Raw genomic sequence first — 26,875 nt, forward strand, 5'->3', positions numbered from 1 at the left:
TGCCGCACTATAGCCTGACCTTATTTTGAGGCATTTCGCCATCTTTATGCCTTACTATAGCCTTACTTCAGTTTTGAGGTGTTTGAACTTTTTTTGCCCATTTTCATGCCTTACTATAGCCTTACCTCCATTTTGAGGCGTTTGAAAATTTTCGCACATTTTTATGCCTTACTATCGCCTTACCTCCGTAATGAGGCGTTTGAAAGTTTTTTGCCATTTTTATGCCTTACGATAGCCTTACCTTCGTTTTGAGGCGTTTGAAATTTTTTCGCCCGTTTATATACCTTGCTATAGTCTTCCTTCTGTTTTGAGGCGTTTGAAAATTTTTCACCAAATTTTATGCCTTACGATAGCCTTACCTCCATTTTGAGGCGTTTGAAATTTTTTCGCACATTTTTATGCCTTACTATAGCCTGACCTTATTTTGAGGCATTTCGCCATCTTTATGCCTTACTATAGCCTTACCTCTGTTTTGAGGCGTTTGGAATTCTTTTGCCCATTTTTATGCCTTACTATAGCCTTACCTCATTTTTGAAGCTTTTGAAATTTTTTTGCCCAATTTTATGCCGTACTATAGCCTGACCGTATTTTGAGGCATTTCGCCATCTTTATGCCTTACTATATAGCCTTACCTCAGTTTTGAGGCTTTTGAAACGTTTTCGCCATTTTTATGCCTTACTATAGCCTTACCTCCGTTTTGAGGCGTTTGAACTTTTTTTGCCCATTTTTATGCCTTACTATAGCCTTACCTGCATTTTGAGACGTTTGAAATTTTTCCGCCATTTTTATTCCTTACTATAGCCTGACCTTATTTTGAGGCATTTCGCCATCTTTATGCCTTACTATAGCCTTACTTTAGTTTTGAGACGTTTTAAATTTTTCCACCATTTTCATGCCTTACTATAGCCTTACCTCCGTTTTGAGGCGTTTGAAATTTTTCCGCCATTTTTATGCCTTACTATAGCCTTACCTCCGTTTTGAGGCTTTTGAAATTTTTTCGCCATTTTTGCGCCTTACTAAAGCCTTACCTCCGTTTTGAGGCGTTTGAATTTTTTTCACCATTTTTATGCCTTACTATAGCCTTACCTCAGTTTTGAGACGTTTGAAAATTTTTCACCAAAATTTATGCCTTACCTCCGTTTTGAGGCTTTTGAAATTTTTTTGCCATTTTTGCGCCTTACTATAACCTTACCTCAGTTTTGAGGCTTTTGAAATTTTTTTGCCATTTTTGCGCCTTACTATAGCCTTACCTCAGTTTTGAGGCGTTTGAAAATTTTTCACCAAAATTTATGCCTTACCTCCGTTTTGAGGCTTTTGAAATTTTTTTGCCATTTTTGCGGCTTACTATAACCTTACCTCAGTTTTGAGGCTTTTGAAAGTTTTTCGCCATTTTTATGCCTTACTATAGCGTGACCTTATTTTGAGGCGTTTCGCCATTTTTATGCCTTACTGTAGCCTTACCTGCGTTTTGAGGCGTTTGAAAATTTTTCGCCCAATTTTATGCCGTACTATAGCCTGTCTTTATTTTGAGGCATTTCGCCATCTTTATGCCTTACTATATATAGCCTTACCTCAGTTTTGAGGCGTTTGAAAATTTTTCACCAAAATTTATGCCTTACTATAGCCTTACCTTAGTTTTGAGGCGTTTGAAATTTTTTCACCAAAATTTATGCCTTACTATAGCCTTACCTCTGTTTTGAGGCGTTTGAAATTTTTTGGCCATTTTTATGCCTGACTATAACCTTACCTCAGTTTTGAGGCTTTTGAAATTTTTTCGCCCTTTTTATGCCTTACTATAGCCTTACCTCCGTTTTGAGGCGTTTGAATTTTTTTCACCATTTTTATGCCTTACTATAGCCTTACCTCAGTTTTGAGGCGTTTGAAATGTTTTCACCAAAATTTATGCCTTACTATAGCCTTACCTCCGTTTTGAGGCGTTTGAAATTTTTTGGCCATTTTTATGCCTTACTATAGCCTTACGTCCGTTTTGAGGCGTTTGAAATTTTTTCGCCATTTTTATGCCTTATTATAGCCTTACCTCCGTTTTGAGGCGATTGAAATTTTTCCGCCATTTTTATGCCTTACTTTAGCCTTACCTCCATTTTGAGACGTTTTAAATTTTTTCACCATTTTCATGCCTTACTATAGCCTTACCTCCGTTTTGAGGCATTTCGCCATCTTTATGCCTTACTATAGCCTTACCTCTGTTTTGAGGCGTTTGGAATTCTTTTGCCCATTTTTATGCCTTACTATAGCCTTACCTCATTTTTGAAGCTTTTGAAATTTTTTTGCCCAATTTTATGCCGTACTATAGCCTGACCGTATTTTGAGGCATTTCGCCATCTTTATGCCTTACTATATAGCCTTACCTCAGTTTTGAGGCTTTTGAAATGTTTTCGCCATTTTTATGCCTTACTATAGCCTTACCTCCGTTTTGAGGCGTTTGGACTTTTTTTTGCCATTTTTGGCCATTTTTACGCCTTACCTCCGTTTTGAGGCGTTTGAAATTTTTTCGCCATTTTTACGTCTTACTATAGCCTTACCTTCGTTTTGAGGCGTTTGAAATTTTTTCACCAAAATTTATGCCTTACTATAGCCTTACCTCCGTTTTGAGGCGTTTTAAATTTTTTCACCAAAATTTATACCTTACTATAGCCTTACCTCCGTTTTGAGGCGTTTTAAATTTTTTGGCCATTTTTATGCCTTACTATAGCCTTACCTCCGTTTTGAGGCGTTTGAAATTTTTTGGCCATTTTTATGCCTTACTATAGCCTTACCTCCATTTTGAGGCTTTTGAAATTTTTTCGCCAATTTTAAGCCTTACTATAGCCTTACCTCCCTTTTGAGGCGTTTGAAATTTTTTCGCCATTTTTATGCCTTACTATAACCTTACCTTCGTTTTTAGGCTTTTGAAATGTTTTCGCCATTTTTACGCCTTACTATAGCCTTACCTCCGTTTTGAGGCGTTTGAACTTTTTTTTGCCCATTTTCATGCCTTACTATAGCCTTACCTGCGTTTTGAGGTATTTGAAAATTTTTCGCCCAATTTTATGCCGTACTATAGCCTTACTTCAGTTTTGAGGCGTTTGAAATTTTTTTTGCCCATTTTCATGCCTTACTATAGCCTTACCTGCGTTTTGAGGCGTTTGAAAATTTTTCGCCCAATTTTATGCCGTACTATAGCCTTACTTCAGTTTTGAGGCGTTTGAAATTTTTTGGCCATTTTTACGCCTTACTATAGCCTTACCTCCGTTTTGAGGCGTTTGAAATTTTTTGGCCATTTTTATGCCTTACTATAGCCTTACCTTTGTTTTGAGGCAATTTAAATTTTTTGGCCATTTTTATGCCTTACTATAGCCTTACCTCCGTTTTGAGGCGTTTGAAATTTTTCCGCCATTTTTATGCCTTACTATAGCCTTACCTCCGTTTTGAGGCTTTTGAAATTTTTTCGCCATTTTTGCGCCTTACTAAAGCCTTACCTCCGTTTTGAGGCGTTTGAATTTTTTTCACCATTTTTATGCCTTACTATAGCCTTACCTCAGTTTTGAGGCGTTTGAAAATTTTTCACCAAAATTTATGCCTTACCTCCGTTTTGAGGCTTTTGAAATTTTTTTGCCATTTTTGCGCCTTACTATAACCTTACCTCAGTTTTGAGGCTTTTGAAATTTTTTTGCCATTTTTGCGCCTTACTATAGCCTTACCTCAGTTTTGAGGCGTTTGAAAATTTTTCACCAAAATTTATGCCTTACCTCCGTTTTGAGGCTTTTGAAATTTTTTTGCCATTTTTGCGGCTTACTATAACCTTACCTCAGTTTTGAGGCTTTTGAAAGTTTTTCGCCATTTTTATGCCTTACTATAGCGTGACCTTATTTTGAGGCGTTTCGCCATTTTTATGCCTTACTGTAGCCTTACCTGCGTTTTGAGGCGTTTGAAAATTTTTCGCCCAATTTTATGCCGTACTATAGCCTGTCTTTATTTTGAGGCATTTCGCCATCTTTATGCCTTACTATATATAGCCTTACCTCAGTTTTGAGGCGTTTGAAAATTTTTCACCAAAATTTATGCCTTACTATAGCCTTACCTTAGTTTTGAGGCGTTTGAAATTTTTTCACCAAAATTTATGCCTTACTATAGCCTTACCTCTGTTTTGAGGCGTTTGAAATTTTTTGGCCATTTTTATGCCTGACTATAACCTTACCTCAGTTTTGAGGCTTTTGAAATTTTTTCGCCCTTTTTATGCCTTACTATAGCCTTACCTCCGTTTTGAGGCGTTTGAATTTTTTTCACCATTTTTATGCCTTACTATAGCCTTACCTCAGTTTTGAGGCGTTTGAAATGTTTTCACCAAAATTTATGCCTTACTATAGCCTTACCTCCGTTTTGAGGCGTTTGAAATTTTTTGGCCATTTTTATGCCTTACTATAGCCTTACGTCCGTTTTGAGGCGTTTGAAATTTTTTCGCCATTTTTATGCCTTATTATAGCCTTACCTCCGTTTTGAGGCGATTGAAATTTTTCCGCCATTTTTATGCCTTACTTTAGCCTTACCTCCATTTTGAGACGTTTTAAATTTTTTCACCATTTTCATGCCTTACTATAGCCTTACCTCCGTTTTGAGGCATTTCGCCATCTTTATGCCTTACTATAGCCTTACCTCTGTTTTGAGGCGTTTGGAATTCTTTTGCCCATTTTTATGCCTTACTATAGCCTTACCTCATTTTTGAAGCTTTTGAAATTTTTTTGCCCAATTTTATGCCGTACTATAGCCTGACCGTATTTTGAGGCATTTCGCCATCTTTATGCCTTACTATATAGCCTTACCTCAGTTTTGAGGCTTTTGAAATGTTTTCGCCATTTTTATGCCTTACTATAGCCTTACCTCCGTTTTGAGGCGTTTGGACTTTTTTTTGCCATTTTTGGCCATTTTTACGCCTTACCTCCGTTTTGAGGCGTTTGAAATTTTTTCGCCATTTTTACGTCTTACTATAGCCTTACCTTCGTTTTGAGGCGTTTGAAATTTTTTCACCAAAATTTATGCCTTACTATAGCCTTACCTCCGTTTTGAGGCGTTTTAAATTTTTTCACCAAAATTTATACCTTACTATAGCCTTACCTCCGTTTTGAGGCGTTTTAAATTTTTTGGCCATTTTTATGCCTTACTATAGCCTTACCTCCGTTTTGAGGCGTTTGAACTTTTTTTTGCCCATTTTCATGCCTTACTATAGCCTTACCTGCGTTTTGAGGTATTTGAAAATTTTTCGCCCAATTTTATGCCGTACTATAGCCTTACTTCAGTTTTGAGGCGTTTGAAATTTTTTTTGCCCATTTTCATGCCTTACTATAGCCTTACCTGCGTTTTGAGGCGTTTGAAAATTTTTCGCCCAATTTTATGCCGTACTATAGCCTTACTTCAGTTTTGAGGCGTTTGAAATTTTTTGGCCATTTTTACGCCTTACTATAGCCTTACCTCCGTTTTGAGGCGTTTGAAATTTTTTGGCCATTTTTATGCCTTACTATAGCCTTACCTTCGTTTTGAGGCAATTTAAATTTTTTGGCCATTTTTATGCCTTACTATAGCCTTACCTCCGTTTTGAGGCGTTTGAAATTTTTTGGCCATTTTTATGCCTTACTATAGCCTTACCTCCATTTTGAGGCTTTTAAAATTTTTTCGCCAATTTTAAGCCTTACTATAGCCTTACCTCCCTTTTGAGGCGTTTGAAATTTTTTCGCCATTTTTATGCCTTACTATAACCTTACCTTCGTTTTTAGGCTTTTGAAATGTTTTCGCCATTTTTACGCCTTACTATAGCCTTACCTGCGTTTTGAGGCGTTTGAAAATTTTTCGCCCAATTTTATGCCGTACTATAGCCTTACTTCAGTTTTGAGGCGTTTGAAATTTTTTGGCCATTTTTACGCCTTACTATAGCCTTACCTCCGTTTTGAGGCGTTTGAAATTTTTTGGCCATTTTTATGCCTTACTATAGCCTTACCTTCGTTTTGAGGCAATTTAAATTTTTTCGCCATTTTTATGCCTTAGTATAGCCTTACCTCCGTTTTGAGGCGTTTGAATTTTTCCGCCATTTTTATGCCTTACTATAGTCTTACCTTAGTTTTGAGGTGTTTTAAATTCTTTCGCCATTTTTACGCCTTACTAAAGCCTTACCCTGTCAATTTTCAAATTCCTCAAAATGGGGTAAGGTTATAGTAAGGCATAAAAAGGGGGAATAATTTTCAAATGCCTCAAAATGGAGGAAAGGCATAAAAAGGGGGAATAATTTTCAAATGCCTCAAAATGGAGGAAAGGCATAAAAAGGGGGAATAATTTTCAAATGCCTCAAAATGGAGGAAAGGCTATAGTAAGGCATAAAAAATGTCCATCTAACATTCCTTGCCTGAGCTTTCAAAGGAAATTGTGGTGTAGTGGTTAAGTAACATAGTTGAAGATCAAGAGGTGCTGGGTTCAAATCCAGTGGGAGGTGATTTTGGGAAAATGTGTACACTGAGAAAAATTCCAAACAAATTCTATTTACATTATTTCATATTAAGGCATGAAAATATTTCAACTCCCGCAAAATGTAGGCGTTTGTAATTTTTTCGCCATTTTTATGCCTTACTATAGCCTTACCTCCGTTTTGAGGCGTTTGAAATATTTTCACCAAAATGTATGCCTTACTATAGCCTTACCTCCGTTTTTAGGTGTTTGAAATATTTTCACCAAAATTTATGCCTTACTATAGCCTTACTTCAGTTTTGAGGCTTTTGAAATTTTTTCGCCACTTTTATGCCGTACTATAGCCTGACCTTATTTTGAGGCATTTCGCCATCTTTATGCCTTACTATAGCCTTACCTCCGTTTTGAGGCGTTTGAAAATTTTCGCACATTTTTATGCCTTAATATAGCCTTACCTCCATTTTGAGACGTTTGAAATTTTTTGGCCATTTTTATGCCTTACTATAGCCTTACCTCCATTTTGAGGCTTTTGAAATTTTTTCGCCAATTTTAAGCCTTACTATAGCCTTACCTTCGTTTTGAGGCGTTTGAACTCTTTTTGCCCATTTTTATGCCTTACTATAGCCTTACCTCCATTTTGAGACGTTTTAAATTTTTTCACCATTTTTATGCCTTACTATAGCCTTACCTCAGTTTTGAGGCGTTTGAAATTTTTTCACTGAAATTTATGCCTTACTATAGCCTTACCTCATTTTTGAGGCTTTTGAAATTTTTTCGCCCTTTTTATGCCTTACTATAGCCTTACCTCCGTTTTGAGGCGTTTGAATTTTTTTCACTATTTTTATGCCTTACTATAGCCTTACCTCAGTTTTGAGGCGTTTGAAAATTTTTCGCCACTTTTATGCCGTACTATAGCCTGACCTTATTTTGAGGCATTTCGCCATCTTTATGCCTTACTATAGCCTTACCTCCGTTTTGAGGCGTTTGAAAATTTTCGCACATTTTTATGCCTTAATATAGCCTTACCTCCATTTTGAGACGTTTGAAATTTTTTGGCCATTTTTATGCCTTACTATAGCCTTACCTCCATTTTGAGGCTTTTGAAATTTTTTCGCCAATTTTAAGCCTTACTATAGCCTTACCTTCGTTTTGAGGCGTTTGAACTCTTTTTGCCCATTTTTATGCCTTACTATAGCCTTACCTCAGTTTTGAGGCGTTTGAAAATTTTTCACTGAAATTTATGCCTTACTATAGCCTTACCTCATTTTTGAGGCTTTTGAAATTTTTTCGCCCTTTTTATGCCTTACTATATATAGCCTTACCTCCGTTTTGAGGCGTTTTAATTTTTTTCACTATTTTTATGCCTTACTATAGCCTTACCTCAGTTTTGAGGCGTTTGAAAATTTTTCACTGAAATTTATGCCTTAATATAGCCTTACCTCCATTTTGAGACGTTTGAAATTTTTTGGCCATTTTTATGCCTTACTATAGCCTTACCTCCATTTTGAGGCTTTTGAAATTTTTTCGCCAATTTTAAGCCTTACTATAGCCTTACCTTCGTTTTGAGGCGTTTGAACTCTTTTTGCCCATTTTTATGCCTTACTATAGCCTTACCTCCATTTTGAGACGTTTTAAATTTTTTCACCATTTTTATGCCTTACTATAGCCTTACCTCAGTTTTGAGGCGTTTGAAATTTTTTCACTGAAATTTATGCCTTACTATAGCCTTACCTCATTTTTGAGGCTTTTGAAATTTTTTCGCCCTTTTTATGCCTTACTATAGCCTTACCTCCGTTTTGAGGCGTTTGAATTTTTTTCACTATTTTTATGCCTTACTATAGCCTTACCTCAGTTTTGAGGCGTTCGAAAATTTTTCGCCACTTTTATGCCGTACTATAGCCTGACCTTATTTTGAGGCATTTCGCCATCTTTATGCCTTACTATAGCCTTACCTCCGTTTTGAGGCGTTTGAAAATTTTCGCACATTTTTATGCCTTAATATAGCCTTACCTCCATTTTGAGACGTTTGAAATTTTTTGGCCATTTTTATGCCTTACTATAGCCTTACCTCCATTTTGAGGCTTTTGAAATTTTTTCGCCAATTTTAAGCCTTACTATAGCCTTACCTTCGTTTTGAGGCGTTTGAACTCTTTTTGCCCATTTTTATGCCTTACTATAGCCTTACCTCAGTTTTGAGGCGTTTGAAAATTTTTCACTGAAATTTATGCCTTACTATAGCCTTACCTCAGTTTTGAGGCGTTTGAAAATTTTTCACTGAAATTTATGCCTTAATATAGCCTTACCTCCATTTTGAGACGTTTGAAATTTTTTGGCCATTTTTATGCCTTACTATAGCCTTACCTCCATTTTGAGGCTTTTGAAATTTTTTCGCCAATTTTAAGCCTTACTATAGCCTTACCTTCGTTTTGAGGCGTTTGAACTCTTTTTGCCCATTTTTATGCCTTACTATAGCCTTACCTCCATTTGAGACGTTTTAAATTTTTTCACCATTTTTATGCCTTACTATAGCCTTACCTCAGTTTTGAGGCGTTTGAAATTTTTTCACTGAAATTTATGCCTTACTATAGCCTTACCTCATTTTTGAGGCTTTTGAAATTTTTTCGCCCTTTTTATGCCTTACTATAGCCTTACCTCCGTTTTGAGGCGTTTGAATTTTTTTCACTATTTTTATGCCTTACTATAGCCTTACCTCAGTTTTGAGGCGTTTGAAAATTTTTCGCCACTTTTATGCCGTACTATAGCCTGACCTTATTTTGAGGCATTTCGCCATCTTTATGCCTTACTATAGCCTTACCTCCGTTTTGAGGCGTTTGAAAATTTTCGCACATTTTTATGCCTTAATATAGCCTTACCTCCATTTTGAGACGTTTGAAATTTTTTGGCCATTTTTATGCCTTACTATAGCCTTACCTCCATTTTGAGGCTTTTGAAATTTTTTCGCCAATTTTAAGCCTTACTATAGCCTTACCTTCGTTTTGAGGCGTTTGAACTCTTTTTGCCCATTTTTATGCCTTACTATAGCCTTACCTCAGTTTTGAGGCGTTTGAAAATTTTTCACTGAAATTTATGCCTTACTATAGCCTTACCTCATTTTTGAGGCTTTTGAAATTTTTTCGCCCTTTTTATGCCTTACTATATATAGCCTTACCTCCGTTTTGAGGCGTTTTAATTTTTTTCACTATTTTTATGCCTTACTATAGCCTTACCTCAGTTTTGAGGCGTTTGAAAATTTTTCGCCCAATTTTATGCCGTACTATAGCCTTACTTCAGTTTTGAGGCGTTTGAAATTTTTTGGCCATTTTTACGCCTTACTATAGCCTTACCTCCGTTTTGAGGCGTTTGAACTTTTTTTGCCCATTTTTATGCCTTACTATAGCCTTACCTCCATTTTGAGACATTTTAAATTTTTTCACCATTTTTATGCCTTACTATAGCCTTACCTCCGTTTTGAGGCGTTTGAATTTTTCCGCCATTTTTATGCCTTACTATAGTCTTACCTTAGTTTTGAGGTGTTTTAAATTCTTTCGCCATTTTTACGCCTTACTAAAGCCTTACACTGTCAATTTTCAAATTTCTCAAAATGGGGTAAGGTTATAGTAAGGCATAAAAAGGGGGAATAATTTTCAAATGCCTCAAAATGGAGGAAAGGCATAAAAAGGGGGAATAATTTTCAAATGCCTCAAAATGGAGGAAAGGCATAAAAAGGGGGAATAATTTTCAAATGCCTCAAAATGGAGGAAAGGCATAAAAAGGGGGAATAATTTTCAAATGCCTCAAAATGGAGGAAAGGCTATAGTAAGGCATAAAAAATGTCCATCTAACATTCCTTGCCTGAGCTTTCAAAGGAAACTGTGGTGTAGTGGTTAAGTAACATAGTTGAAGATCAAGAGGTGCTGGGTTCAAATCCAGTGGGAGGTGATTTTGGTAAAATGTGTACACTGAGAAAAATTCCAAACAAATTCTATTTACATTATTTCATATTAAGGCATGAAAATATTTCAACTCCCGCAAAATGTAGGCGTTTGTAATTTTTTCGCCATTTTTATGCCTTATTATAGCCTTACCTCCGTTTTGAGGCGTTTGAAATATTTTCACCAAAATTTATGCCTTACTATAGCCTTACCTCCGTTTTTAGGTGTTTGAAATATTTTCACCAAAATTTATGCCTTACTATAGCCTTACTTCAGTTTTGAGGCTTTTGAAATTTTTTCGCCACTTTTATGCCGTACTATAGCCTGACCTTATTTTGAGGCATTTCGCCATCTTTATGCCTTACTATAGCCTTACCTCCGTTTTGAGGCGTTTGAAAATTTTCGCACATTTTTATGCCTTAATATAGCCTTACCTCCATTTTGAGACGTTTGAAATTTTTTGGCCATTTTAATGCCTTACTATAGCCTTACCTCCATTTTGAGGCTTTTGAAATTTTTTCGCCAATTTTAAGCCTTACTATAGCCTTACCTTCGTTTTGAGGCGTTTGAAATTTTTTCGCCATTTTTATACCTTACTATAGCCTTACCTCCGTTTTGAGGCGTTTGAACTTTTTTTTGCCCATTTTTATGCCTTACTATAGCCTTACCTCCATTTTGAGACGTTTTAAATTTTTTCACCATTTTTATGCCTTACTATAGCCTTACCTCAGTTTTGAGGCGTTTGAAATTTTTTCACTGAAATTTATGCCTTACTATAGCCTTACCTCAGTTTTGAGGCTTTTGAAATTTTTTCGCCCTTTTTATGCCTTACTATAGCCTTACCTCCGTTTTGAGGCGTTTGAATTTTTTTCACTATTTTTATGCCTTACTATAGCCTTACCTCAGTTTTGAGGCGTTTGAAAATTTTTCGCCCAATTTTATGCCGTACTATAGCCTTACTTCAGTTTTGAGGCGTTTGAAATTTTTTGGCCATTTTTACGCCTTACTATAGCCGTACCTCCGTTTTGAGGCGTTTGAATTTTTTTCACTATTTTTATGCCTTACTATAGCCTTACCTCAGTTTTGAGGCGTTTGAAAATTTTTCGCCCAATTTTATGCCGTACTATAGCCTTACTTCAGTTTTGAGGCGTTTGAAATTTTTTGGCCATTTTTACGCCTTACTATAGCCTTACCTCCGTTTTGAGGCGTTTGAAATTTTTTGGCCATTTTTATACCTTACTATAGCCTTACCTCCATTTTGAGGCGTTTGAAATTTTTTCGCCATTTTTAAGCCTTACTAGCCTTACCTCCGTTTTGAGGCGTTTGAAATTTTTTCGCCATTTTTATGCCTTACTATAACCTTACCTCCGTTTTTAGGCTTTTGAAATGTTTTCGCCATTTTTACGCCTTACTATAGCCTTACCTCCGTTTTGAGGCGTTTGAACTTTTTTTTGCCCATTTTCATGCCTTACTATAGCCTTACCTGCGTTTTGAGGCGTTTGAAATTTTTTCGCCATTTTTATGCCTTACTTAAGCCTTACCTCCTTTTTTAGGCGTTTGAAATATTTTCACCAAAATTTATGCCTTACTATAGCCTTACCTCCGTTTTGAGGCGTTTGAAATTTTTTCGCCATTTTTACGTCTTACTATATATAACCTTACCTTCGTTTTGAGGCGTTTGAAATTTTTTCACCAAAATTTATGCCTTACTATAGCCTTACCTCCGTTTTGAGGCGTTTGAAAATTTTTCGCCCAATTTTATGCCGTACTATAGCCTTACCTTAGTTTTGAGGCTTTTGAAATTTTTTCGCCATTTTTACGCCTTACTATAGCCTTACCTCCGTTTTGAGGCGTTTTAAATTTTTTTGCCATTTTTATGCCTTACTATAGCCTTACCTCCGTTTTGAGGCGTTTGAACTTTTTTTTGCCCATTTTCATGCCTTACTATAGCCTTACCTGCGTTTTGAGGCGTTTGAAATTTTTTCACCAAAATTTATGCCTTACTATAACCTTACCTCCGTTTTGAGGCGTTTGAAATTTTTTCGCCATTTTTACGTCTTACTATAACCTTACCTTCGTTTTGAGGCGTTTGAAATTTTTTCACCAAAATTTATGCCTTACTATAGCCTTACCTCCGTTTTGAGGCGTTTGAAAATTTTTGGCCCAATTTATGCCGTACTATAGCCTGACCTTATTTTGAGGCATTTCGCCATCTTTATGCCTTACTATAGCCTTACCTGCGTTTTGAGGCGTTTGAAAATTTTTCGCCCAATTTTATGCCGTACTATAGCCTTACCTTAGTTTTGAGGCTTTTGAAATTTTTTCGCCATTTTTACGCCTTACTATAGCCTTACCTCCGTTTTGAGGCGTTTGAAATTTTTTTGCCATTTTTATGCCTTACTATAGCCTTACCTCCGTTTTGAGGCGTTTGAAATTTTTTCACCAAAATTTTTGCCTTACTATAGCCTTACCTCCGTTTTGAGGCGTTTGAAATTTTTTGGCCATTTTTATGCCTTACTATATATAGCCTTACCTCCGTTTTGAGGCGTTTGAAATTTTTTGGCCATTTTTATGCCTTACTATAGCCTTACCTCCGTTTTGAGGCGTTTGAAATTTTTTCACCAAAATTTATGCCTTACTATAGCCTTACCTCCGTTTTGAGGCGTTTGAATTTTTTTTGCCATTTTTATGCCTTACTATAGCCTTACCTCCGTTTGAGGCGTTTGAAATTTTTTCACCAAAATTTATGCCTTACTATAGCCTTACCTCCGTTTTGAGGCGTTTGAATTTTTTTTGCCATTTTTATGCCTTACTATAGCCTTACCTCCGTTTTGAGGCGTTTGAAATTTTTTCACCAAAATTTATGCCTTACTATAGCCTTACCTCCGTTTTGAGGCATTTGAAATTTTTTGGCCATTTTTATGCCTTACCATAGCCTTACCTCCGTTTTGAGGCGTTTGAAATTTTTTGGCCATTTTTATGCCTTACTATAGCCTTACATCCATTTTGAGGCGTTTGAAATTTTTTGGCCATTTTTATGCCTTACTATAGCCTTACCTCAGTTTTGAGGCTTTTGAAAATTTTTCACCAAAATTTATGCCTTACTATAGCCTTACCTCAGTTTTGAGGCGTTTGAAATTTTTTCACCAAAATTTATGCCTTACTATAGCCTTACCTTAGTTTTGAGGCTTTTGAAATTTTTTCGCCATTTTTACTCCTTACTATAGCCTTACCTCCGTTTTGAGGCGTTTGAAATTTTTTGGCCATTTTTATGCCTTACTATAGCCTTACCTCCATTTTGAGACGTTTGAAATTTTTCCGCCATTTTTATTCCTTACTTTTGCCTGACCTTATTTTGAGGCATTTCGCCATCTTTATGCCTTACTATAGCATTACTTTAGTTTTGAGATGTTTTAAATTTTTCCGCCATTTTTATGCCTTACTATAGTCTTACCTCAGTTTTGAGGTGTTTTAAATTCTTTTGCCATTTTTACTCCTTACTAAAGCCTTACCCTGTCAATTTTCAAATTCCTCAAAATGGGGTAAGGTTATAGTAAGGCATAAAAAGGGGGAATAATTTTCAAATGCCTCAAAATGGAGGAAAGGCTATAGTAAGGCATAAAAAATGTCCATCTAACATTCCTCGCCTGAGTTTTCAAAGGAAACTGTGGTGTGGTGGTTAAGTAACATAGTTGAAGATCAAGAGGTGCAGGGTTCAAATCCAGTGGGAGGTGCTTTTGGGAAAATATGTACACTGAAAAAAATTCCAAACAAATTCTATTTACATTATTTCATATTAAGGCATGAAAATTTTTCAACTGCCTCAAAACGTAGGCGTTTGTAATTTTTTCGCCATTTTTATGCCTTACTATAGCCTTACCTCCGTTTTGAGGCGTTTGAAATATTTTCACCAAAATTTATGCCTTACTATAGCCTTACCTCCGTTTCGAGGCGTTTGAAATTTTTTCGCCATTTTTATGCCTTACTATAGCCTTAACTTAGTTTTGAGGCGTTTGAAAATTTTTCACCAAATTTTATCCCTTGCTATAGCGTTACCTCTGTTTTGAGGCGTTTGAAAATTTTTCACCAAATGTTATGCCTTACTATATATAGCCTTACTTCCATTTTGAGGCATTTGAAAATTTTTTGCACATTTTATGCCGTTCTTCTTTTTTGAGGCGTTTAAAAATTTTACGCCATTTTTCATGCCTTACCTTAATTTATTGACTTTTGAATGTCTTTTTGACCGTTTTTATGTTGTACTATACCCTTACCTCCGTTTTGAGGTGTTTTAAATTTTATCGCTCTTTTTTTGGAGGCTTTTGAAAATGTTACCATATCCTTACTTTCATCTCACCATAGAGTAGTAGTAGTAGAGTATTCCTGATGTGAAGACAACAAGATATGCAAATGCTGATTGGCTGAATTCTCCAAAATGGCGACACCCACTAATATGAAGGAATGTTATATGTTTGAGGCTTAATGTTCATATAAATGACTCCCAATACATTTATGACTCAAAGTTTTATTATTCAGAATTAGATCGATCATCTAAAGTGCATTCACGTGATGGATTGGTATCATTTTAACTTGATTATTATTTTAAAATGAATTCATTAGCTGGGGAGCCTCATATATTCAGACTGCAGATCGGGACTTTAGAAAATAAAATACAAAGAGGTTGAAGGAATAAGGTTAAATGATTGAGAGGTGCTTGTAATCGTGGTCCAAAAGAAGACGACACAGTTTTAAATGCCTTTATTAAAATGTGTGTTTTTAGGACTCCCCGACCAACAAGCTGCTGTATGCTAAGGAGATCCCTGAGTATAAGAAGCGGGTGCAGTGCTACTACCAGCAGATACAGGACATGGCTCCTCTCAGCGAGCAGGAGATGAACGCTCACCTTGCAGAGGAGTCAAGAGTGAGTAAAGTAGTCTGAGTCACTAAACACCCTGACTGTAGTGATCTGGCTTCAGAAATAACTGTAATTACATGGAAGCTTTTCTGAACACACTCTTGATGTTTGTTCCAAAGAAACACAGAAATGAGTTCAACACCAACCTGGCCTTGACAGAAATCTACAAATATGCCAAAAGATACCGTAATCAGGTAAGAGATATGCAATTCTTTCTTTCTGTCAAAAAATTAGAAAATTCACAGTAAATCAACCATACGTGCTACAGATTAGCAACTTTCTGCAAAACGTAGTCCCAATACCATTTAAACCTATTGCACATTATGAAGTCCATCACTTTCTTTCAAAAACTGTAAAACGTAATAAATCTCCTCCCACAATTTTTGCTCAATTAACACCAAACATGCTACAGATCATTTTCAGACAATCCTACACAAATCTTCATCTCAGATTTTTGATTTATTAGAAATTGAGCCTACAGTGCATCAAAATGTTTAACTCTAAACAGTTTTACAAACATATACTTACAAATTCTTGCTAAACACATTTTCAATTCATATTTAAAAAATGACATTTTGGAGTCATGGTAGAAGACGTTGGGAAAACTTCAGAATTTTATTTTAAAGGACTGAATTTTTACAGCATTTTGAATTTTGTTCTCTTTTGTTTGGAGTCAATGCAAAAATTGACAATAAATCATTGTTAAAAACAAATAACCATAAGCTCCATGCTCTCTAGATCAGGGTTTTTCAACCTTGGGGTCACGACCCTATGTGGGGTCACCCACCTCAAATGTCTGGTAAGGTTGGGGATCACTGGTCTAGATGTTATATGTGTATTTATTTTTGGGATTTTTGTCTGAATAACTGATTTTTTGACAGCCGTTTGAAATCTGCCTTTACACGCTAACAGCTGCTGTTACCCGACCATTGCTGCTATAATTCAAATCAGCTACTTCTGGCAGCCAAAGCCTTCTTATCAACCCACTGTTGTTCTGAAATTTCACTGATTAAAATCAGCGTAGGATGTATCAGTGTGAAACATCAACAATATAACCTACTGTAGGCTGTATGGCACTATGCAGGCGGCGTTGGATGAGGCAATAATCTTCCAAGTGTAAAATCTTCTCTACCACCAACTGATACTTTTTACTTCAAGCCAGGAGTGGAGCAGCGATTTTCAAAGTGAGGGTTGGGGGCAACCGTCGGGGCAACTCCCAATTTAGTTTATTAAATTTATTTACTAAAACCACGGTAAAGCTGTTAAGTCAGTGATTCTCAACATGTGGCTCTTTATGTCCTAATTTTAATTATTATTCCCCCAGAAAACCTTAAAAGGGGGAACTTTTTAACCAACTTTTTTTGTGGACATTTTGCAACTTCCTTTGTCCCGTTTTCCCCCCTTTTCCAAAAAAAAAAGTGACAGATTAGATTTTAGCTACTTTTTGCCAATACATATCCCCTTTTCCTAATTTTTCTAAGTTCTTTTTGACACTTCTATCGAATTTTTGTTGATTTTAAGCATTTATTTTGCCACTTTTCATCCAAATAAGATACATTTTTCCCAATAAATAACAGTTGTTTCTTTTATTCCTGACATTTTGCCTGTTTTTGTTAACACATTTTGCTCATTTAAGCTACCTTTTGCCAGTACATACCACCTGTTTCCTCTTTTTTCCAGGTATTTTTGCCACTCTTGACTGCTTTTGGCCCATTTTAGTCACTTTTTACTCTTTTCTTGCCACATTTTTGCTACTTTTGGACCATTTTTTGTCTGTGATTGGCTTGATCACCATTCAATCAATTTTAGCTGGACCAATAGGTTTTCAACAATGAATCCCTCTGTAAACAGTGAGGGAGATGAACTTTTGTTTTTATCAAAGTGTGGGTGTCACATCCCCCATGGGTGAGACGCACCTGCTTCAAGCAAACAGTGAGCTGTTTATTTATCTTCTGCCCATATCCACTTAGTGCCACCATGACGTTGCTGCTTCATTTCTCAGAACCAGCCCATCTTCAAACACTTGCTGTCCTCCCCCATGTTTCTCCACTCTGCTGGGGCTTAGTCAGTGGTGACTGTGCCCTAATAGTGCACCCCCATGATAATGCCTTTTAGCTGCTTTCTTCTGTCATGCTACTGTGCTGACGTGGGCTAGGGAGCTTAAGCTGTGATTCACAGAGCTCTGTGAAAGGCCCTTGATTGCCTATTCTCTCAGCTCAGCCCTGCTCTGCCTGGTAGCACACAGCCGCTAAGAGCCCCCCCCCCCCCCCCCCAAAATCCCACTGACACAGTGACAAGTATGGGCCATGGAGAAAAAAAAAACACACAGCAGATGTGGGTTTTGTAAATATGTGAAGAGCTCAAAGCTTTTGTGGTGTTGGAGACATGCATGAAGTCAGCAGAAGAGGCTCAAGTGTTCCACTTGTTCCTGTTGCTGCTCTGTGTCCAAGCAGGTGGCTGATTTCCTGGATTTGATAAATGCATAAATGCTCGACAGCCGCTCAAAGTCATCTTTGTCACGTTGCCTTTTTCCCCCTTTCCTTTCCTCCCATTGGTCAGGTGGTGAATGCGTTGGAGGCCAATCCCACTGCGCGTCGCACTCAGCTGCACCACAAGTTCGAGCAGGTCATCGCTCTGGTGGAGGACAACATCTATGAGTGCAGCAGTGAAGCCTGAACGTTCCCATTCTTCCGCTCCCAGCTGCCTTTCTCTCACGTTGGAATGTCAGTCAGTCGGACGTTATTCTTCAAAACGTGACATTAACATTCCCACAACCTGCAACGGGCAGAGAAAAGGACGTAGACCTGCCGCACCGGATTCCTCAACTCATTTGGGAAAATTACGTTGTGTCCCCAAACCAGAGAATTCCAGTCAGGCTTAAAATGTACAATAGTGGGAACATGTAGGAGCTCAAAGATTAGGTTTTAATGTGTGGATGTCTTTTAGTTACTGGGACCTGCAGTATAAGCCCTGGTGGCATTCTTAACGCACTGAACCCTTTTTTTGAAGGGAACGAGCCAATGATGCACTGTACTGTAATATAATGTCCATAGCAATATTTATAGATGTGTTATAATGCTTTCAAGTGACCTGCTCATGGGGGGGGGGTTAGTCGGACCATGATGAACTCCTCCAATCTCAGGTGTGGTTGGAGGAAAGAGGCGACTGATTGTTACTTGGTGCTTGACCCAATGTCCCCAGTGTGCCCAGTAGGTTGATGACAGGGTTGAGGGGGAGTGGAGACATGATTATGGCTGTGTTCGAAATCACATACTAACGTACTACACACTCAATGAGTACATACTGTCTACTATCTACCAGGGCTGGGGTCAATTATAATTGTAATCATGTGATTGTAATCATGGCATAATTAGAATTGTACTACTTCAAATCTGTTGCTGTTGTAATCGTAATTAAGTTCAGTTAATGGACTTTGTAATTGTAATTGCCATGAAAATTCTATAAAAATTGTCAGTTATAATTTCAGGCAAAACTGTGTAACCATGTTACATTTCTACACATATGTCAAAATGTTTCATATTAAGCTTTCCCTCATTTTACCCGTTAAAAAGAATATAAATCTAGCAATATATTGACACAAAAAAGGCTCAGATGCCCACACCATGAATATTAAAACCTATATTTTTCATTGATATGGAAGCCAAACAAGGTAACCAATAGATGAAAAAAAAATTAGATGATAGATATTTGTTTATAGTGTATTTTACAGCTGATTTAGGAGCCGTTATCATAAGAGATGCTAACAGAAAGCTAACACAAGAGGAAGGTTAACTTTTATGAGGTTACTTATTTCAGGCTCAGTAATTGATTATTTGTAATTGAACTTTAGTAATTGAGAATGTAATTGTAATTGACTTTCTGAGGATAAAAAAATTTAGTAATTTAATTGTAATTGGAAAAAATGCTGGTCACTGTAATCGTAATGGAATTGTAATTGAATATGGGAAGACGTAATTTAAATCACACAATGTAATTGAGTATGATTAGCAATTTTTAGGGTTCCCACTGAAGTATACGGCCGAGTTTCCCAAGATGCATTTGGATCCTACAAAGACAAAAACCTGAAGCAGAGACTAAATATCTCTGTTAATTCTCCACTTTTGAAAGTTCTGAAAACATTTTAAGTGAGAATATCAACATGTGCTCATTTGATCCATAAAACTTACGTTTACACATTTCATTTTGACATTTCAGAGATTTTGCTACTGTGCTACTGACAAAACTTCAAAACAAGTGCCCTATTTAAAAAGCCTTAAAAAAAAACTAATGGAAGACAAGAAGAAATGCTTTTGTTTTGAAAAGGGGATGTTTGACTTTTAGTTTGAAGCTGGTCCCAGAACGATTTTGCATCCTGCTTGCAATGCATCATGGGATGGGATGGTTGAGTATGACTAGTGTGCCCACTGTGCATACTTACATAATACATACATACATAATTTCCTGATATAGTATACATCCGGGTATTTCTCGCGTACTATCTAATGTGAATGCACAACATACTCATTTTAACATCACAGTTAGTATGAGTAGTACATTAGTATGCAATTTCGAACACAGCCTGTAAGTGAAAAGTATGAATTCAAATGAAATGTGGCTCAGTGGGAAGAGCGCCATTCCCGTAGAGACATTGATCAGTTTGCTTGTAAACCAATCAAGTTTTAAGTTGGAGGATAATTTACTAAAAATATAATCAGAGGAGAGACTGTATTTGTGATGCCAAATGATTTGTCCAGAGTTTGTCGAATAAATGACAGTATTTAGGATTAAAAAGTGTCTTATAATGACTGAATTAACAGCATTTGAAAACCATTAGGAAGCTGGCATTCTTCCCCTAAAAGAAATCGGCAAAACAAGCATCTGGAACTTCTCAGAAAGCTTGTAAAATGTTCCCGTGAAAAAGCCAGTGAGGGGGAAAAAAAAAAGTCAAGCAGCTTTGTTTTATTTGCAGGACACAAAACAAATTCCACAAGCTTCAGGCTTTACACAATGAACAAAGTCCTCCTCTATACACACTCTGGCATTCATTTCCACACATAAGCAATCCTAGGTTTCTGTACGAGAATCCGGATTCTTGTTTTTATGGTTATACACTGTTTCAAACAATACAAAAAAAGGAACTAATCATTCCAGCTTCTTCACCACAAAAACCAAAAGAGACCAAAGAAAAAAAAAGCCAAACCCGACTCATGAAAGTCAGCCCAGACATTTAAATAGATCGTGCCTAATTTCCTCTAATCGTTCCTAAGACTAACACAGATGCTTCCCTCACACATAGCTGCAGTGACTACACCAGAACTTTTGGTGGATTGGATTCATGAAATGGAAGCTGCTTTGAAGAGGCTCAGTTTGTTCAATATGACAAACCCTCGATGCCAAATTAAAATCTGTGACACCAGCTGAACACTTCCAAAGATTAAATGGGTTGGGATGACACATGCTGGCTGTGGAATAGGTCAGCCTCACCCACGGCCCAACGGTGCCTGTGCAGCGAGGGCGACAGGAAGAGGTAAGTGGGAGGGATCGGCCAAAGGAACACAGAGCTGCTGCTTGGCTGTGGCGGTGGTGAGTCTCTATAGGTGAGCGGTGGACAGATGGAGTGTGGTGGGGGTGGGGGTCAAGCGGGGGCCACCTGGCTGGTGGAGACGGATGAAGTCTGGGTTTTGGAGACTGTAGTGGTGTGCTCTTCATCTCCAAATGGGTTCTTTCCACAGCAAACCGTGGTGATCATACAGTTTCTGAACTGCAGGCATGTACAGAGAATACAGACAGGAAATGTCAAGAATAAAAAGGATTTACAGCGAGGATGGGCAACTGTTATCACAGCGGGGCCCACAAACGTGATTGTATCTGATCCGAGGGCCACATTATCAATATTCATGTCAGCATTTAGAATAATGACCAATCTCAGCATTAATACAGGGGGAAGAAGGGTTTTTGTCTTCTTTTTTTTTGTCTTTGTTCGTGGTTTTGATGCTTTCAGTTTTTAGTCATGTGTGTTTTTAGAGTCAAATTATGTGTATTCTTGTTCTTTTTTTTGTTCTTTTTGTCATTTTCTGCATTTTTGTTGTCGACGTGTGCGTTTTTTAGGTCACTTTCTGTATTTTCCTGTCATTTTGGGTAATTTTGTTAAGTTTGTGTCGTTGGAGCTATTCTGTAATGTGTTGTTTTGTGTATTTTTTTGTAGTAATTTTGCCTGTTTAAGTTGTTGTGTCTGTCTTTGTTGTCATTTTATGTTTCATGAGTCATTTGGTGTATTTTTGGAATTTTTTGTGTGTTATTGTGCACTCTGTGCCCATGTCTGGCTTACAGCAACAATTCATTCATTAAGGGTCTAAAACAGGGGCCACAAACTCATTTTAGTTCAAGGGCCGAATATGGACTACTTTGAGTCCAGGTGGGTCGTAGATTACAGTCATTTCAACATTAATGTGACCTGTTGGAGCCCCTAATGTAACAAGACCCAAATTGTTACTAAAAAAAATGAATAAAACCCAAAATGTAATAACTGGTCAATAATATAACAAGATGCTGAGCCCACAATGTAAAACGTAAATGACATTAAGATTTTAGTCGACTGAATCTGTTTGAGATAAAGTCGAGAGTTTCTGCATTTTTTTAAAGATTTATTTACCATTTATCAACTTAATATTGGATGTTAGTGTTTGTAAAAAAAAACAAAGACCGATTTAATGTGATCAATGCGTATGACCACATGATCACATGAGTTCTGATTGGATTTTGCCCCACTTAACAAAATTATTGTTTCGTTTTTATTAGTCGACTTCAATATAAATTTATTTTTTATACAGTTTTGGTCAACATGTGAGTTTTTAAATTAGTCCTAGTCTAGTTATTGTCACTTTAATAAACGTAGTCGACGAAATCTGTAGCTGAAACTTTTTGTCGCAAAACACTGAAGTTAAACTAGTGATTTTATCCAATGTGAAATATGAATATGAATCAATATGAATATGTTTTTATATAGTTTTTTGCATTTTTTTTTTTTTTAATTAGTCATAGTCTAGTTATTAAATGTAGTCAGCAAAATCTATGACTGAAACTTTTAGTTAACGAAATTAACAATGAAGTTAAACTAGTGGTTATTTTGCACTTTAAAAACATTCAATTGTAGAATATTCTCATGTTTGACCAATTGCTTAATAATAAACGGGTCAGTTTTTCTCATACCTACTGAATGACTATTGTTCTCTGATTGAGTAATATCACTTAATCAAGGCTTTTCTAACATTGCACATACAAAATAAGGCATACAATTATATATCTTTCAATTTTTAATCGGATCGGATTGACACAATGATCTGATGAATTCTGCAAAATAGCAAATCATTTACAGTATTTCTGTCCCACCTGTCTGTTCAGCAGAATGTAGATGACTGGGTTGTAGAGCGCAGACGTCTTGGCAAAAAACGCCGGAGCCGTCATGAAAACCGGTCCAAACTCTGTTCCCTGATTGGCAAAGATGTACCAGGCCACGGTGGCGTAGGGCACCCAGCACACCAGGAAGGAGATCACCATGACGATGACCATGCGTGTCACTTCTTTCTCTGCTCTCTGGGTGGTTTCAGACTCCTGTTGCTGGGCTGCAGCCTGCATACAAATACATCTCATTAACTCGCAAATGCAAAGATGAAATAGTCTACGGTGTGTCGTTAAAAACACAAAATCAACAATCAAAGGGACTTTACACGAGCATTTGTTCCTTTGTATTCTTCAATTCATTTTCCTCTACTTTTTTTCCTCTTACTTTTAGTATTTTTAAAGACCCATTCTCAGTTTTTTTTTTTGGTGATATTGTTAGGGCTAGTTTTTATCCAAACTGTTTTAAACATGTAGCCGGGTTTTAGCACTGAATAGGAATGATTTTACCCAGTAAACCAACCCTTAATTGTGTAACTCAGGATTTTTTAACCTTGGGGTCGAAAATAAAAAAAATTCTGATTCAAGTTTATTTTTTTAATTTCTTAAAAATGATTCTTTTTCAAATTAAAACACAGCACATAATCTATTCTATACTTTTACTTTCTCAAATATAAATATAGCTCAAAATACATATATCTGGGCTGGTGCATCATAATCCTGGCTACTTTATATAATATTTGTCACACAGTATAAAAAAATTAGATCAAAAACTAATTCTAGAAATAAATAAATAAGTATTTGGGGTCACCAGAAATTTGTGATATCAAAATGGGGTCACGATCCCAAAAATGTTGGGAACCACTGCATGTAACTAATGGTACAACTATTAACAATTTATATTAAGCAACTTTGCAAGACTAGGCTAATTTAGCATACAGATTAACATGACCAAAGATGCTTGCATTTCTATGGTAACAGCTATGCTTCCTGCTTTCAGGTGTCAATTGACAATTGAGAGATAAATTGTTGATTCATATTTTGGGTTTAATTCTCAGACGGACACATGTCCTAATTTTAAATTTTGGACAAAAAAATACATCGATTTAACTATTAATACTGCTATAGAAATGCTACCCCACAGTCAACCATATAAATGAATGCTCATGCATTATACATGACCTATAATTAATATTAATAGGGGTATCAGGAAGACACAGCGAGCAGTCCGACTCATGCCCTTTCGTCAGTGGATTTGAGTGTAACGTTGCCATCTTGGCAGTAATTTGACCTCCTGGAGTGTCCTTGAGCCACTAAATCCCTCATGGAGCCTTGGAGATACTTCTAACCTTCCTAGGCAGTGTCCTAAAATAACTAATTCTGCCGAGATAAACAGGGTATCACATCATTATTGATATTTTGGCATTGACTTTGGTGACCCTACCGCTCGAACAGTGCAGAGCAGGCGACTGTAGCAGAAGAAGATGATGAAGAGGGGGATGCAAAAGTGGAGGACGAACATATAGATGACAAATGACGCGTTGTTGATTTCAGGCTTTGGAGTGTAGTAGTCGATCCCACAGGAACACTGCATTCCCTCTGGGATGTACCTGCACACACACACACACACACACGCAACATGTGATAAAAAACTATAGAAAAATACATTAATATTTTCACATGGGATGAAATCCAATCAAAACGATGGTACTTTTGTTGCGTGGAAGGCGGGATAATCCAGTAAGTGATCCAATAGGAAGTAAGCTGATTGTGTTTGTTGGATGGCTCATGTGGTCTTACGCGTTGTTCTCATCAAATCTGTCCGTGTGTATTTATAAACATAATCATTTAAAAGAAAATGCATAAACTCTTATGCTTTATATTTTAGTTGTCAATATCTGAAACAGATTTAATCAACTAACACTATAACTGAAACAGTCCTAATGGCGTAAACTAAGTTGCATTTTAGTCAAAAGATGATGACTAAAACTAAATGAAAATTTGCTGTCAAAATACCACTGCATTCTGGCATTAAAAATACCTGCTGCATTATCAGAAAAAAATTAGTGCATCATTTCTGTGGCCATAAACCTAGAATATTCTAAACTTTTACAATCAGTTTAGAGCAGGGGTGTCAAACTAATTTTGGTTCAGGGGCCAAATATGGACCAGTTTGATTTCGAGTGGGCCGCAGATTTTAGGTGGGGGAAAAAACAGCTATTTTACATGACGGCGTATTAGGGCCACATTAAAATAAATTAAAAAAACACTACGAGATTCTTGAAATATTATGACTTTAATCTTGAAACATTCTGACTTGAATCTTTAAATAATATGACTTTGATATCATGGTGCTCAGATTTTTAATTTTTATTTTATTGTAGCCTTAATATGTCATTGGAATTTTAACATCATTGTGCCCTAGTTTAGTTACAACTTCTTGATTTTGTCACCAAATTTTGTGTTATTTAGTAACATTTTGTAGAATTGTTTGTGAGAAATTTCAAGATTCATGGAAAAAGTAAGAGTTCTTTCAACAATTTGCACAACTGCTTTGTAGTGATATAAGCATGGGAAAACCCCAAACCCCTCAAAATATTATGCAGTTTCACTAAAATTGTGAACTTGAGATATGTACAACTGCAATATTTTAGTAATTTACACAATAATTAACGTTTTCTCATTTCTACGGTCTCCTGCGAGCCGAATTGGATGTCCTAAAGTAAGTAACGTTTATTTATATAGCACCTTTCACAGACAAAAGCCACAAAGTGCTTCACAAAACAGTTTAAAGTAAAAAAGAACACAATATAAAAGGCAGCATAAAATCATAGCAGCCCAAGAGTAGCTAATTAAAAGCTTGAACAAATAAATAGGTCTTTAAGTTGGCTTTTGAAGGTTTAAAGGGCCGGATTTGGCCCCCGGGCCTCGAGTTTAACATGTGTGGTATAGAGTGTGAGGGGTACAGTACCGGGACCATCCTAACAGAGGAGGAGCAGCACAGGTCAGGGCCATGACCCATGAGAACGCTACACCAGCAATGGCGTGTTTCTCCCCGAAGCGAAAGTTAATCATGGGCTTACAGACCACAATGTAGCGCTCCATGGCCAGAGCCACCAGAGACCAAAGAGCAATCTCCCCTGAGCATAAAACATAAATATCAAGCATTAAATGTTGTTTTGTTAAATACTTGAACAACAGGTAAGTTTCTTTAATTCCAATGACTCTGTTTTTCTTACCTCCTAAAGTGGCAAAAAATCCTTCAATGTTGCAGCCGATGACACCCAGGATGAAATATCCATGCAGGGCCGTATAGAGGGTGACTGTGAAGCCCCCGACTACCATGAAAAGGTCAGCCACCGCCAGGTTGAGCAGAACATAGTTGAGAGGGGTCCTCAGCTTTTTGTGCTTGACAGTGACATAGAGGGTGAGGAAGTTAATAGGAAAGGCACTGATGATGAGGAACAGCATGTAAGCAGCCAGAAGGGAGTACTTCCAGGGCTCAGCCAAGTAGTATTGAGGGTACTCGAAGGGGCTTCGCACCAGCCCTGTCTTATTAGACATGGGAACATAAAAGTTGGGTCCTTCTGTGCCATTCATGGCTCCAGTCGCTGTCTTTTTTCCCCCCTCCTGTAAGACCTTGAGCTTTCAGAGGAATTTGTGCCTTTTCTCAGACCAAAGTAATGAGGGGGGAGTCTTGTGATGTTGCTGAAGAGGAATAAAGAACTGAAGGATGGGCTGCAGAAAAAGGTGCTTGAGGAAGTAAGATGTTCTCTGCATCCCCCCGAAGGAGGCGAGGCACCTTTTAACAGGCAGGTCGGATTAGGGATGTGCACGGAGCAAAGTGTTAGCAGAGGTGGAATTAAGCTGTTTGCTTTGAGAGTTTTCTTCTATGGCATTCCCATATCCATTCTCACTCTCACAAAACACTAAAATCTATAAATAGACATGCAGGAGTCTGCACATTCCGTAGGTGAGAGGTTGTAACCGTGGTTTACCACACCCGATCATTACTGTCAGGTGCATCACTGCTGCTCTACGATGAGGTGTGTGTGTGTGGGAGGAAGTGGAAAACCACAAACGTGTCTATGATTGAAACACTTCAGAGTGTCCAACCAATGAACGTTGTGACCAATCTCATTATATTTTGTAAAATAAATTACCCAGATAGTAAGAAAAC

At 37.1% G+C, this 26,875-nt stretch overlaps 2 protein-coding genes across 3 annotated transcripts in view; one reads left to right on the forward strand and one right to left on the reverse strand.

Moving 5' to 3' along the window:
• Positions 1–18,993, forward strand: part of plxnd1 (plexin D1) — a 172,160-nt gene extending 153,167 nt beyond the window's left edge. The window contains exons 34-36 of the mRNA XM_028454162.1: positions 15,163–15,303; positions 15,417–15,491; positions 17,857–18,993. Of these exons, the coding sequence (XP_028309963.1) occupies positions 15,163–15,303; positions 15,417–15,491; positions 17,857–17,973 (333 nt within the window). The 3' untranslated portion in view covers positions 17,974–18,993. The remainder of the gene's footprint in view (positions 1–15,162; positions 15,304–15,416; positions 15,492–17,856) is intronic.
• A 1,243-nt stretch (positions 18,994–20,236) lies between these two features.
• On the reverse strand, positions 20,237–26,826 carry exorh (extra-ocular rhodopsin). 2 transcript variants are annotated; one of them, XM_028454191.1, is made up of 5 exons: positions 25,935–26,826; positions 25,667–25,835; positions 24,140–24,305; positions 22,687–22,926; positions 20,237–21,058 (listed from the first exon to the last, which is right to left on the reverse strand). In XM_028454191.1, the coding sequence occupies exons 1-5, from the start codon at positions 26,293–26,295 to the stop codon at positions 20,933–20,935; spliced, it is 1,062 nt and encodes a 353-aa protein (XP_028309992.1). In that variant the 5' UTR covers positions 26,296–26,826; the 3' UTR covers positions 20,237–20,932. The 2 variants fall into 2 exon arrangements, with proteins under 2 accessions (XP_028309992.1, XP_028309991.1); XM_028454190.1 differs by having other exon boundaries at positions 25,667–26,826.
• Positions 26,827–26,875: the final 49 nt, after the last annotated feature.

This window comes from Gouania willdenowi, chromosome 7, assembly GCF_900634775.1.
Source record: "Gouania willdenowi chromosome 7, fGouWil2.1, whole genome shotgun sequence".
Classification (NCBI taxonomy): domain Eukaryota; kingdom Metazoa; phylum Chordata; class Actinopteri; order Blenniiformes; family Gobiesocidae; genus Gouania; species Gouania willdenowi.

What these genes read in the sequence shown, in the direction of transcription:
- exorh (XM_028454190.1), bottom strand. Translation starts at nt 26,295, where the DNA reads ATGAATGGCACAGAAGGACCCAACTTTTATGTTCCCATGTCTAATAAG. An exon ending in TGCTCTGCACTGTTCGAGCG is followed by an intron (nt 22,927 to 24,139) that starts GTAGGGTCACCA and finishes ATTTGTATGCAG; the next exon opens with GCTGCAGCCCAGCAACAGGA. An exon ending in ACATTCTGCTGAACAGACAG is followed by an intron (nt 21,059 to 22,686) that starts GTGGGACAGAAA and finishes ACATGCCTGCAG; the next exon opens with TTCAGAAACTGTATGATCAC.